Source organism: Chiloscyllium plagiosum, chromosome 9, assembly GCF_004010195.1.
Source record: "Chiloscyllium plagiosum isolate BGI_BamShark_2017 chromosome 9, ASM401019v2, whole genome shotgun sequence".
Taxonomy (NCBI): domain Eukaryota; kingdom Metazoa; phylum Chordata; class Chondrichthyes; order Orectolobiformes; family Hemiscylliidae; genus Chiloscyllium; species Chiloscyllium plagiosum.
Genome location: NC_057718.1, coordinates 1,935,263 through 1,949,171, shown reverse-complemented (window position 1 = coordinate 1,949,171; position 13,909 = coordinate 1,935,263). Strand labels below are relative to the sequence as shown.

The window sequence follows — 13,909 nt, the reverse complement described above, 5'->3', positions numbered from 1 at the left end:
TTTTCTGTTGAAGTTTTCCCATTTTTCTAATCTCATGCTGTTTTTGGTAACTTTGTATGCCTTTTCTTTCAATTTGATAGCCTCCTTTATTTCCTTAGACACCCACGACAGACTATCCCTGTTCTTACAGTCCTTCCTTTTCACTGGAGTATCGTTTCGCTGAGCACTGCGAAAAATTGCTCTGCAAGTCCTCCACTGCTCATCAACTGTCCCACCATGAAATCTTTGTTTCCAGTTGACGTTAGCCAAGACCTGCCTCAGTCTATTGTAGTCTTCCCGGTTAAGCACAGGACCCTGGTATTGGAATTTATCTTCACAACTGTATTCTGAACACAACCATACCGTGATCGCTCCTTCCAAGAGGATCCCTAACTACGAGGTCATTAATTATTCCGGACCAGATCTAGGATAGCTTGCTCCCTCGTCAGTTCCATTACATGCTGTTCAAGAAAACTATCACAGACACACTCAACAAACTCCTCCTCAAGGCTACCCTAACCCTGCTGGTTGGACCAATCGACATGGAGATTAAAATCCCCCAAGAAAATAACTGTACCATTTTTACAGGAATCAGTTATTTCCTCGTTTATTGCCCATCCCAGTGTGATGTTATTATTTGGTGGCCTATAGAGTACGCCTATCAGTGACTTTTTCTTCTTAGAATTTCTAATTTCCACCTAAATGGATTAAACCATTTTCTCCCTTGAAACTGCATCATCTCTCAGCATCGCCCTGATGCCGCCCTTGAATATCAGAGCGATACCACCCGTATTACCTTCCTGTCTGTCCTTCCGAATAGTCTGGTACCCCCTGGATATTTAACTGTCAGTCGTGACCATCCTGTAACCATGTCTCCACAATGGCTACTAAATCATATTCATTCGCAATGATTTATGCCGTTAGCTCATCAGTCTTGTTACGAATGCAATGAGCATTCAGGTAAAGAGCCCTTATGCTAGCTTTCTTACCCTCACGATTCCCAACATCTCTAATAGTATCTCCCGAGTTATCCTTCCTTTACTTCTTTCATAGTCTGCCTTGGACTTTAATCCTCCTGCACACACACTAACCTGCTGCTTACCTTTTTATTTACCATCATACCTCCTGTCGTCTTTCCCTCTCCCTTCCCCCAGCTCACGAGTTTAAAGTCCAAGTGACCACCCGATTTATCCTTTTCACCAGAACACTGCTTCCAGATCGGTTCAGATGGAGACCATCCCATCGGTGTAAATTGCCCCGGTTCCAAAACTGATGCTAATGCCCCATGAAGTGGAATCCCTCTTTCCCACACCATTCATTCCCTTAGCCACGTGTTTACTTCCCTAATTTTCTTATCCCTATGCTAATTAGCACATTGCTCGGGCAGTAATCCGGAGATTATGACCCTCGAGGACCTGTTCTTCAATTTCCTTCCTTGCACCCAAACAGGTCCTCCACCCTAGCTTTGCCAATGCTGTTAGTGCCAACGTGAACCACAACAAGTGGATCCTCCCCCTCCCGCTCCAATATCCTTTCAAGCCGGTCGGAGATGTCCTGCACCCTGGCACTGGGCAGCACACACCATGGCTCCCAAAGGATACTATCTGTCCCCCTAATTATAGAATCCCCTGTAACAGTTACTTGTCTTTTTGCTCCTCCCTCTTGAATGGCCTTCTGCACCATCCTGTCCAGAGCCCTTTTCCTCATCCACATGGCTGCTGCCCAAATGTATCAGATCACTCACCTTCCCAGAGTGCAATTCAACCGCTCTCACTGCTCCCACTGCTGCTGCAAAATGGAGGCCGAACATAACAGGCAAGTTTAGGCCAAGAGAAATAGGAACATAAGGAGGCAATTCAGCCTCTTGAACCTGCTGCACCATTCACTGGGATCATGGCTGACCCAACATTCCTGTCCACTTTCCTGCCCTTTCCCTGTCATCCTTCATTCTCTGACTGCTCACGGATCTGTCAATCTGTAAATATACGGAAGGACCTGAAACCCCCCCAGCTCTCTGTGGCAGAATTCCAAAGAGACTCTACCCTTTGTGACAGGGGGAGGGCAGAGACAGGGCCCAGAGGGGCGTGGGAGTGTGTTAAGGATAGGAGTTAGGTATTTAATTCCTGGTGGTGATTGGGAGCTTCGGAGGGAGGGCAGGGGGCGGTGGTATCAGGAGTGATGGGCTGTCCCGGGAGCACCAGGAAGGAAAGGACTCAGAGGTTTTAGGAATGCAATCCAGCTACAGCAGGGGGTATCCTTACCGTTGCTGACATGCAATGATGGTGCCGAGAGGGGAAGGAGGGTCTGAGGCTGGGAGTAAGCCCGAGGAACCAGAGCAGACTCCAGATGGGGAGCGGGCAGTTGAAGGACCCCTCGGGAGGTGAAAAGACTTTGTCTTCGATGCCATTGGCCCTGAAGAGGGTGACAGTGGCTCCACAGGCTGAGCATTGCCTAGGGACTCTATCACAGAACAACATCAGGGGCTGCAGCGTGATCTATGAGCTGAAGGAGTGGGTGGTCACATCCACTCTGAGAATCTGCACACACTGATAGCGAAGATAACCTCAACCCCAGGACAGAACATCAGCTTCCAAACGGACCTCAGAGCTCTGTGCAAGAAAGTATTATTGTGGCCACATGTAGCCATCCAATCTCAGCAGCAGCTCAAGATGACCGCTGCGCTGAATGTTAATCCTTCTGAGGATCCACTGTGTGTGATCTCTCTGTTGTTCATCCTCAGGTAGATCTCTGTCAGCTGTTAGTGATAGTGCTTGGACCAGGTCACATCAGTTCACCTCAGCTCCCCATGATGAAGACAGTGCTGCAGTCTGGGGGGAGGGGGGGGTTGGCCAGGTGACCCTGGGGACAGGATATGGTAGACTGTGACATGCCACTCTGTGAACACTGTAATCACAATGCAGCCATGTTCACCCAGAGAATGGTGCTCCAACAATGTACACATCAGCTGTCACTGTCAACACCACGTCTGGGAGCTGCAGGAATCAGAGAGTCTAGGAGCAGAGTCTGGAAGCTCAGAATAAGGGCCCACTCATTTCAGACCAAGAGGAAGAGGAATCTCTTCTCTCAGAGGGGAGGGACTCTGTGGAATTGGTGATCACTGAGGGCAGGTGTGGCTGGGTCATCGAGCGTATTTAAGGCTGAGATAGATAGACAGGTAAAAACAATGACTGCAGATGCTGGAAACCAGATTCTGGATCAGTGGTGCTAGAAGAGCACAGCAATTCAGGCAGCATCCGAGGACAGGCAAAATCGACGTTTCGGGCAAAAGCCTTTCATTCCTGATGAAGGGCTTTTGCCCGAAACGTCGATTTTGCCTGTCCTCGGATGCTGCCTGAATTGCTGTGCTCTTCCAGCACCATGGATAGACAGGTGCTGAGTCACTGAGAGATCAAGGGTTGTGGGGTAAAGGCAGGAAAGAGGAGATGGGGGTGGTCACGTCAGCCATGATCCCATTGAATGGCACAGCAGATTCGATGGGCTGAATGGCCTAATTCTGTTCCTGTTTTATGTTGTGTGTCACATGAGTGTCCTGAGATGTGTTGGTTTGTGGCTGCTATCTCACCGTGTATGCAGGTGAAGGGCATTTCCAGACGGTCAAGGCTTGACCAGGTTCACAGCTGGCAATAGTGCCAGGGAGCCCAGGGTACCCACAGCAGGTGGTGAGAACATCTGCCCACAGTGAGGGGGGGAATAGGAGAAGTGCAGCATCTTCGACGCTCATGGTCCATGACGTGGGTTTGGAAGGAGTGTGTAACCCCTTTGGCCCATCAAGTCAGCACTGACATAACTATAACTAAAGGTGCATTAAACCCAATTCCTGGCATGTGGATCATTTCCTTGAATGTTCTGATATTTCAAGTGCTCATCCAAATGCATTTTACAGGTTGTAAGGTTTCCAGCTTCCACTACCTTCCCAGGCAGTGCATCCAGATTCCCACTGCTCATTGAGTGAAAAACTATTTTCCCAAATCTCTTCTGACATTCCTGCCCCTTACCCTAAAACTACAATCTCACCATTGACCCCTCAACCATGGGGAACAGCTGCTCTCTATCTTCCCTATCCATCCCCCTCCTCATCTTATGCTCCTCACTCATATCTCCCCCTCACTCTTCTCTGCTCTAAACAACGCAATCCAAATCTATCAAGTCTCTCCTTAGAGCTCAGTTTCTCCATCCCAAGAAACATCCCGGTGATCCTCCTCTGTACCCTCTCTCGTGCTATCCCATCCTTCCTGCAGTGTGGGGACCAGACCTGCACACAGTCCTCCAGCTGGGGCCTGACCAATGCTTTGTACAACTCCAATATTACTTCCTTGTTCTTATACTCCATGCGCAGCTGATGGAAACAAGTGTCCATATGCATTCTAAACTCTCCTATTCACATGCTCTGCCAACTTCAGGGATCTATGAATAATTGCCCCAAGATCCCTCTGTTCCTCTGAGCTACCCAGTGTCCTGCCCTTCATTAAATACTCCATGTCTTGTTTCTTCTTCCAAAGTGCATCACCTCACATTTATTTGTACTTGTCCTACTTTTTTGATATTAATATAAATAATTTGGATGCGAGCAGAAGAGGTACAGTTAGTAAGTTTGCAGATGACACCAAAATTGGAGGTGTAGTGGTCAGCGAAGAGGGTTACCTCAGATTACAACAGGATCTGGACCAGATGGGCCAATGGGCTGAGAAGTGGCAGATGGAGTTTAATTCAGATAAATGTGAGGTGCTGCATTTTGGGAAAGCAAATCTTAGCAGAACTTATACACTTAATGGTAAGGTCCTAGGGAGTGTTGCTGAACAAAGAGACCTTGGAGTGCAGGTTCATAGCTCCTTGAAAGTAGAGTTGCAGGTAGATAGGATAGTGAAGGTGGTGTTTGGTATGCTTTCCTTTATTGGTCAGTACATCGAGTATAGAAGTTGGGAGGTCATGTTGCCACTGTACAGGATAATGGTTAGGCCACTTTAGGAATACTGTGTTCAGTTCTGCTCCCTGTGAAACTTGAAAGGGTTCAGAAAGATTTACAAGGATGTTGCCAGGGTAGGAGGATTTGAGCTATAGGGAGAGGCTGAATAGGCTGGGGCTGTTTTCCCTGGAGCGTTGGAGGCTGAGGGCAATCTGATAGAGATTTATGAAGTCATGAGGGACATGGATAGAGTGAATAGCCAAGGTCTTTGTCCCAGGGTAGGGGAGTCCAAAACGAGAGATCATAGGTTTAGGGTGAGAGGGGCAAGATTTAAAAGGGACCTAAGGGACAACTTTTTCATACAGAGCGTGATACGTGTATGGAATGAGCTGCCAGAGGATGTGGTGGAGGCTGGTACAATTGCTACATTTAAGAGGCATTTGGATGGGTATATGAATAGGAAGGGTTTGGAGGGATATGGGCCGGGTGCTGGCAGGTGGGACTAGATTGGGTTGGGATATCTGGTCGGCATGGGCAGGTTGGACTGAAGGGTCTGTTTCCATGCTGTACATCTCTATGACTCTATGAATTATCAGTGTTACATGCTATCTGCCACGTGTCTGCCGATCTGACCAACCTATTGGAATCTTCCTGCAACCTACAACCATCCTCTTCAAGATTAACCATCATATCAATCTTGGTGTCATCTGCAACTTGCTTAGCATTCCCCAGGATTTTCATCTGAATCATTGATTTATTTACCAACCAATAAGGAACTTTGTGGTTTACCTGTGGACACCAGCCTGCAGTCACTCTAACAGCCTTCTACCATTACCCTTTGTGTCCTATGATTAAGCCAGTTTCTGATCCACCTCACCAGATTTCCCACAATTCCATTTGCTTTAACCTCCTCAATCAGTCTCCCACTTGGAACCTTGTCAAAAGCTTTGCTAAAGTCCATACAAACTGCATCCACTGAACTTCACCCGACCACACACTCAATCACATTTTGGTAAAATGTGAACAAATTTGTTAGGCATGACCTCCCTCTGGCAAAACCATGCTGACTATCTCTAATTAACACCCTTTTTAATTCACACCCTCAGAGTTTTCTCTAATAGTTTCCCTACCACTGACATGAGACTCACCTGTGTGTAATTTCCTGGTTCATCTCTGCCACCTCACTTAAAAGGTGGAACCACATAAGCAGTTCTCTAATTCTCTCAGAGGGAAGTTCAGACCCCCCCCCCCCCCCCCCCCCCAGAGGAGGGGACGCTGTGGGGCATGGGATCAAATCCCACCGCGGCTACTGGTGCCATTTCAAATGAATGAATGATGTTGAAGATAGCAGCATGAGCAGGCCATTTGGCCCTTTGAGCCTGCTCTGTCTTTCAACATGATCGTGGCTGATCATCCAAGCAGTCCCTACATCCACGTCCTCTCCATAACCTTTCATCCTTTAGGCCTAACGATGCTACCCAATTCCTTCTTGACAACATTCAATGTTTTGGCTGCAGCCACTCTCTGGGGCAGTGAATTCCACAGGCTCCCCACTCTCTGGGTGAAGACATTTCTCCTCACCTCAGTCTGAAATGGCCTCCCCTGTATCCTTGGGCTGTGACCCCTGCTTCGGGACTTCCCAGTAATCAGGAAACCTGGAGTTGAAAACTCATCCCCATGTTGGGGACAATGACAGCTAACATCGATTGTTGGAAACACCCGTCTGGTTCAGCAATGTCCCTTATGGCGGGCATGATTTGGAAGTGCTGGTGTTGGACCTGGGTGTACAAAGCTAAAAATTACACAGCACTAAGGTTATAGTCCAACAGGTTTATTTGGAAGCACTAGCTTTCGGACACTGCTCCTTCATCAGGTGGTTGTGGAGAATAAGATTGTAAGACACAGAATTTATAGCAAAAGTTTACAGTGTGCTGTAACTGAAATTATATATTGAAAAACACCTGGAATGTTTGTTAAGTCTCTCATCTTTTAGAATGACCAGGTTGGTTTCAGTTCTTTCATGTGTAAATCACAGAACATTTAAATATTCTCAAGTGAACTTTAACAATTGGTGTCATGTCGGCCCAGATAATGTATTGAAGGTGTGAGCTTCCCTGTGTGAGACTGTCTGTGCCACAATGGTCAGACTGATTCTCATCTAAAAACCAGATTTACAGTGTCTTACATGGATTCATGCAGTTTTTGAGCAAAGGAAAATGTAATTCTGCAAATACAAATACACCCCACAAACTTATATGTGTGTGTGTGTGTGTGTGTGTGTTGTGGTGGACGGGGGGGAGGGGTGGTGGTGTGGGGAGGATAATGTGTGTGTCTGTGAGACAGTGTGCGTGTGTGTGTGTGTGTGAGTTTGAGTGTAAAAGAACAAAGAAAATTTATTGCCCAGGAACAGGCCCTTCGGCCCTTCAAGCCTGAGCCAATCCAAATGTACTGTCTAAACCTGTCTATCAATTCCTAAGCATCTGTATCCCTCTGCTCCCCACCTACTCATGCACCTGTCTAGATGCATCTTAAATGAATGCGTGTTTGGAACGCATCTTAAATGAATCTACCGTGCCAGCCTCTAGCACCTCTGCTGGCACGGTAGATTCATTTAAGATGCGTTCCAAACACCCATCAGCCTCTGTGTGAAGTACTTGCTGCGTGTATAAGTCTGTGAGAGGGTGTGTGTGTGAGCGTGGGAGTGTCTGTATGAGCAAATAAGAGAGGGTCTGCGTGAATGTCTGGGTCTGTCGGAGAATGTGTGTGTGTCTCTGTGTGTGTGCATCTGTGTGAGTGCCTGTGTGTCTGTATATACCGCAATGGTGGTCACCTGCAGTGTGACATGAATTCAAGGTCCCGGTAGAAGTCCTCCCCATCGGGCCTGACCTTGGTTATAGCCTGAGGAGGGCCTCATGTCACACTACAGGTGACCCCATTGCACTATACACACACAGGCACTCCTACACACACACACACACACTCACATATACACACACACATATACACACACACTCACACATACACACACACATACACACACACTCACACATACACACACACATACACACAGACACTCCTACACACAAAGCTGAAAAATGTGTTGTTGGAAAAGCGCAGCAGGTCAGGCAGCATCCAAGGAACAGGAGAATTGACGTTTTGGGCATAAGCCCTTCTTCAGGAATGAGGAAAGTGTGTCCAGCAGGCTAAGATAAAAGGTAGGGAGGAGGGACTTGGGGGAGGGGCGTTGGGAATACGATAGGTGGAGGGAGGTCAAGGTGAGGGTGATAGGCCGGAGTGGGGTGGGGACGGAGAGGTCAGGAAGAAGATTGGAGGTTAGGAAGGCCTTTACTCCCTCTTCCTCCCTCTGCAAGGATTTCAGTGAGTCCCTCTCTCACTGCACACCCCAGGTCATCTCCTCTGCACAGAAACTCTTCAGCCACGTTTCTTCCTCCCTCTATTATTCCAGGGACCCAGGTATGTTCAAGGGATCCAGGTTTGAATCCCACCTCAGCAGACGCTGGAGTTTTACTTCAATTAAAAAACAACCTGGAATTGAGAGGCTAATGATGGTCACAAAACCATTGACCATTGTCAGGAGAACTCCATCTGGTTCCCCCATTTTGGGTAGGATACTGCTGTCCTCATCTGGTCTGCCCTCTACATGACTCCAGACCCACAACAAGGTTGACTCTTAAGTGGTCTCTGGGCATTTGGGGATGGGCAATAAATGCTGTTCCTTAAATGCTGAGACATTGGAAAGTATTAAAATCTAAGGGGACCTGTCCATATATCACTGAAAATTAACAAGCAGGTGCAACAAGTCATTCAGAAGGTGAACTGAGTGCAAGGTCCAAAGAATCATATGGAACTTTAGTGAGATTGCACTTGGTGCACTGTGCGTAGTCTGATCCCCTTGCCTAAGGAAGGATACATAGTGCAGTGGAGGTTTACCAGACTGATCGCTAGACGGATGGGAGTCTCCCATGAGGAGAGATTGAGGAATCTGGGCCTGGCATTCCTTGGAGCTTCTTAGAATGAGAGGAACTCTCTGAGAAACCTACAAAATTCTTAAAGGGATAGACAGAGTCAATGCAGCAAGGGTCTTTCTGTTGGCTGGGAGGTTTAGAACCGAGGATAACAGTCTCAGTGTAGAAGGTATGCCATTTTGGACTGAGGTCTAGAGGAAACCTCTTTGGGATTAATTATCCCCGAGAGTGTGGATCAGAAGTGTAGAAGTTGGAAAGTTAGGTTGCAGTTGTACAGGACGTTGGTGAGGCCGAACTTGGAGTGTTGTGTTCAGTATTGGTCACCTTGCTATAGGAAGGATGTTATTAAAATGGAAAGAATGCAGAAGAAATTTACAAGGATGTTGCCAGGACTCAAGGGTCTGGGTTATAGGGAGAGGGTGGACAAGCCAGGAGTTTTCACACACACACACACACAAACACACACACAGAAACAAACACACACACACACACACACACACACGAACGGCACAAATCCACGCAAGATTCTGCAAATCCCTTTTTAAGATGAGAATCGGTCTGAGCATTGTGGCACAGACAGTCTCACACAGGGAAGCTCACATCTTTCAATACATTATCTGGGCCGACATGACACCAATTGTTAAAGTTCACTTGAGAATGTAACTTTTTTAAAAAACTTTTGTGATTTACACATGAAAGAACTGAAACCAACCTGGTCATTCTAAAAGAGGATAGACTTAACAAACATTCCAGGTGTTTTTCAATATATAATTTCAGTTACAGCACACTGTAAACTTTTGCTATAAATTCTGTGTTTTACGATCCACAACCACCTGATGAAAGAGCAGCGCTCCAAAAGCTAGTGCTTCCAAATAAACCTGTTGGACTCTAACCTGGTGCTGGGGGATGTTTAACCTTATGGGGGGTAATCTGATATTCTTACCTGGTTTGGCTTATATGGAACTACCGGGTCACAGCAACATGGTTGACTCTTAAATGCCCCTCAAATGTCCCAGCAAGCCAGACTATTGGAGGGCAATTGGGACTGGGCAACAAATCTTGGCTGGAATTAAAAGATATAATTATCCGAAGACAGCTAAAACTGAAGCGTTTGACCGGGCTAAATGCTGAGGACCAGAGCGTTCAGTCTCAGAATAAAGAGACACCAATTTCAGGCTGAGATGGAGAGGAATTTCTTCTCTCAGAGGGATGTGGGTCTTTGGAACTCCTTGCCACAGAGAGCTGTAGGGGCAGGGTCCTTGTGTATATTTAAGGCTGAGGTAGATTCTTGATCAGTTGGGAAATCAAGGGGTATGGGGAAAGGGCAAGATGTTGGCTCAGCCATGATCCTATTGAATGGTGGAGTAGGCTCGAGGGGCCGAATGGCCTCCTCCTGATCCTGTGTTTCATGGTCTTATTAAGCATTTCCTTTTCTGAAAGTGCTTGTCTTGTCAGGAAATCTCTTCCATGCCATTCTGCTGTGGATTCAGTCAATCAGCTTGGTGTGGGGAATTATCACTGTGGAATTGTACCTATTCTCCAAGCCTTTGTGGTCATGGATCCCATTAAGCCCAGCTGAACCCCATTCACCTTTCTGCTTTGAGGCTTTTCGAAATTGAATAACTTGGTAAACTGCAACAAGAAGTGAAAAAGAGAGAAATCCAGAACCATTTGAATAATTTTATTTCTTGTGTTTAACATTTACAATTGTTACTCTTGCCCACTCCAGCCGATGATCCAATAAAAGCTGGGACTGAGAGGCCATACTCAGTGAAATATATTTGACTCTATCACAGGGAGCAAACTACAAACACAGAGAATTATGCTAAGTAGGGATTGGGGTAGGAAGCAGAAGGAATACAGGAATTACCCTTGGCAGAGGGAATTACATGAAATAAAAACTAAATACTGTGAATACTGAAAATCTGAAAGAAAAACAGGACGTGCTGGAGAAACTCAGTAAGCCGAGCAGTATATGTGGAGAAAGAACCAAAGTTAACATTTTGAGTCAGGTCTGATGCTCACTCGCTCTCCACAGACATTGTTAAACCTGATGAATTTCTCCTGCATTTTCTGTTATTATTACAGGAAATTCTCTCAGGAACAGGAATCCCCAAGTGGTGAGTTTTTCCCTGCCATATTCCCAGTCTCCTTTCTATATTTCTCTATTGCTTGTAAATCCTGTTAAACTCTGTAAGTTTCTGCTCCAGGTCATTGAGCTTTCTGTCAATTCGGGAATCACACAGCAATTCCTTATCGAAACTCTCCTTTTGGATGGTGGTGAAGATTTCCTGGAGAGGATCTTTGATTCCTTCAATCCCATCAAAGGTCTCCTCGGTGCTCAGGTCTTGTAACAGTTTAAGGCAACCCTGGAGGTTACTGAGGTAATACAGAGCATCCCTCACCTTTTTCTGTGCATCAAACAGCTCAGCTCTCTCTTGTTTCCGATCATGCAATTCCCTTCTCTCCTTCTCTAGAAGACCCTCACATTGCACTCGCTTTTCTTTCAGATCCTTTATTGTGTCATAACACTTCTTCAGATTTTCCTGTTTCGTATCACATTCCATCTCCAACTTTCCCTTGGCTGCTGTTGTCTTTTGAATGGTATCCTCACAACGTTTGATTTCTTTGGAAGTGCTGAGAACCATCGGGATTCCTACAGGAGAAAGAATGTATGTGACACTGAGCAGAGTGAGTGAAGGACCTGTGTACGTGGAGTTGTGTTTCTCCCTGTCTCCAGGCCTGTATTTCTGCACTGAGGCCTATCTAAAGCCCTTTGGCACTGGGGCCTATTGTTTCTGCACTGGGGACTCAGGACAGACCCAGCTGACTGGTCCAGCTCACACAGGAAGTCTGTCTGATGATTCATCCTTCAGACATTTGTGTTGTCACATTTCACAAGTTCCACATTCTGTTTATCAGCTTCCTGTTCTCACAAGCTGAGTTATTTCTGATTGGCCTTGCCGTCATGTTCAATGTGAGATGACTCTCTGAGCACATTTGTCATTCTGCTACCCAGACTCGAATGTAGTCAGAGAGTGACCAATCCAAGGATGGAATCAGCTGAAGGAACTTCAGAGACATTCAAATCAACTAACCTCTGGGTCACCCCAAAATATCACCCTTGCTTCCCAACACACCCTCACTCCCTCAGTGACCAATCCCCCTCACTCCCTCAGAGACCAATCACTCTCACTCCCTCAGTTGCCAATCACCCTCAGTCCCTCAGTGACCAATCACCCTCGCTCCCTCAGTGACCAATCACCCTCACTCCCTCAGTGACCAATCACTCTCACTCCCTCAGTGACCAATCACTCTCACTCCCACAGTGACTAATCACCCTCGCCCCTTTAGTGACCAATCACTCTCACTCCCTCAGTGACCAATCGCTCTCACTCCCTCAGTGACCAATCACCCTCACTCCCTCAGTGACCAATCACCCTCACTCCCTCAGTGACCGAACACCCTCACTCCCTCAGTGACCAATCACCCTCACTCCCTCAGTAACCAATCACCCTCACTCCCTCAGTGACCGAACACCCTCACTCCCTCAGTGACCTATCACCCTCACTCCCTCAGTGACCGAACACCCTCACTCCCTCAGTGACCAATCACCCTCACTCCCTCAGTGACCAATCACCCTCGCCCCTTTAGTGACCACTCACTCTCACTCCCTCAGTGACCAATCACCCTCACTCCCTCAGTGACCAATCACCCTCACCCCCTCAGTGACCGAACACCCTCACTCCCTCAGTGACCAATCACCCTCACTCCCTCAGTGACCAATCACTCTCACTCCCTCAGTGACCGAACACCCTCACTCCCTCAGTGACCAATCACCCTCGCCCCTTTAGTGACCAATCACTCTCACTCCCTCAGTGACCAATCACCCTCACTCCCTCAGTGACCGAACACCCTCACTCCCTCAGTGACCAACCACCCTCACTCCCTCAGTCCATATTCACTTTTCCCCCTGACTGACTCTCCCCAGTTCCAGAGACAGGAGTTTATGAATTCACTGACTTTAGTTACACTCTCTGGAAGCTTTTGTGAGGAACAGGGTCAGAGAGTGAGGAGTGAGTTCACTGTCCACACAATGGGACTTGACACATGAACAGGAGGGAGCTGGAGAAATGGAAGGATTTGTACTGAATGCTCTATGAACTTACCAATGAAGGGGATGATAAGCAGACCATAGCCCAGGTTACGAAGAGTTTCTTTCTCTGCTTTCATACTGTTAGCTCTGTCCTGAGTTTCTGTCGTGTGCAACAGCTGAGCCCGGGCATGATGAAGTTCATCTCTGGTCTTGTTTTTCTCATTTTTTACTTTTATTAATTGCTTGTCCACATCCTCCTGCTGCTTTCTCAAGCTTTCAGAGTCAGGATTCTGTGGTGCAATATCTTCGGTCTTACGATCCACCTCACCTCTGACCTTCTCCCCTCCTTTCACTGCCTTCTGAATTTCTGAGTGAGCTTCTTCCACCTTGGATCGGAATTTTTTCTCGTCAGTCTCACTGAGAGCTGTGTCAGAAACACGAATGGCGATATCAGCGAGAGACACCACTGATGTTAATGTGTTTGAATAATGGGGTAAGACTTCCTTCTTGAAATTCTTCTTGCTGTCCATTTCTGTGGTTGTGACAGTACAGCGCGTGAGTGAAGCTTGTCACTGGGCACTGCACAGAGCTCCAACAGGATCTTGACAGACTGTTACCTGGTGAGAGGTGAATGAGCTTTCTCTCTCACTCACTCTGAAAACCAACAGCTCGAGCGGTGAGTGAGAGAGCAGGATGTGGTGGAGTTGCTCTTATATTGGGCTATGTGATGGGAGGAGCATTTACGCTGCATGTGGATGGTGACGCTGGTTATATATCTAGAGGAAGTGTTTCTTTGCAGTTAGATGATCAAGGCTTAACTTTGACATTTGCCTCCAGTCCCCTTCCATTTCCCTCCAGTTACTCCTGCTTAAACCAACTCAGATTGCCATTGAAACACATTTATTCACAGTTATCTCATAAGAC

At 47.0% G+C, this 13,909-nt stretch overlaps 1 protein-coding gene across 1 annotated transcript; it reads right to left on the bottom strand.

Annotated features, from left to right (window-relative positions):
* Nucleotides 1-10,549: 10,549 nt before the first annotated feature.
* Nucleotides 10,550-13,676, bottom strand: LOC122553189. Its single transcript, XM_043696785.1, has 2 exons — nucleotides 13,059-13,676; nucleotides 10,550-11,545 (listed from the first exon to the last, which is right to left on the bottom strand). The coding sequence occupies exons 1-2, from the start codon at nucleotides 13,513-13,515 to the stop codon at nucleotides 11,055-11,057; spliced, it is 948 nt and encodes a 315-aa protein (XP_043552720.1). The 5' UTR covers nucleotides 13,516-13,676; the 3' UTR covers nucleotides 10,550-11,054.
* Between the last annotated feature and the right edge of the window lie 233 nt (nucleotides 13,677-13,909).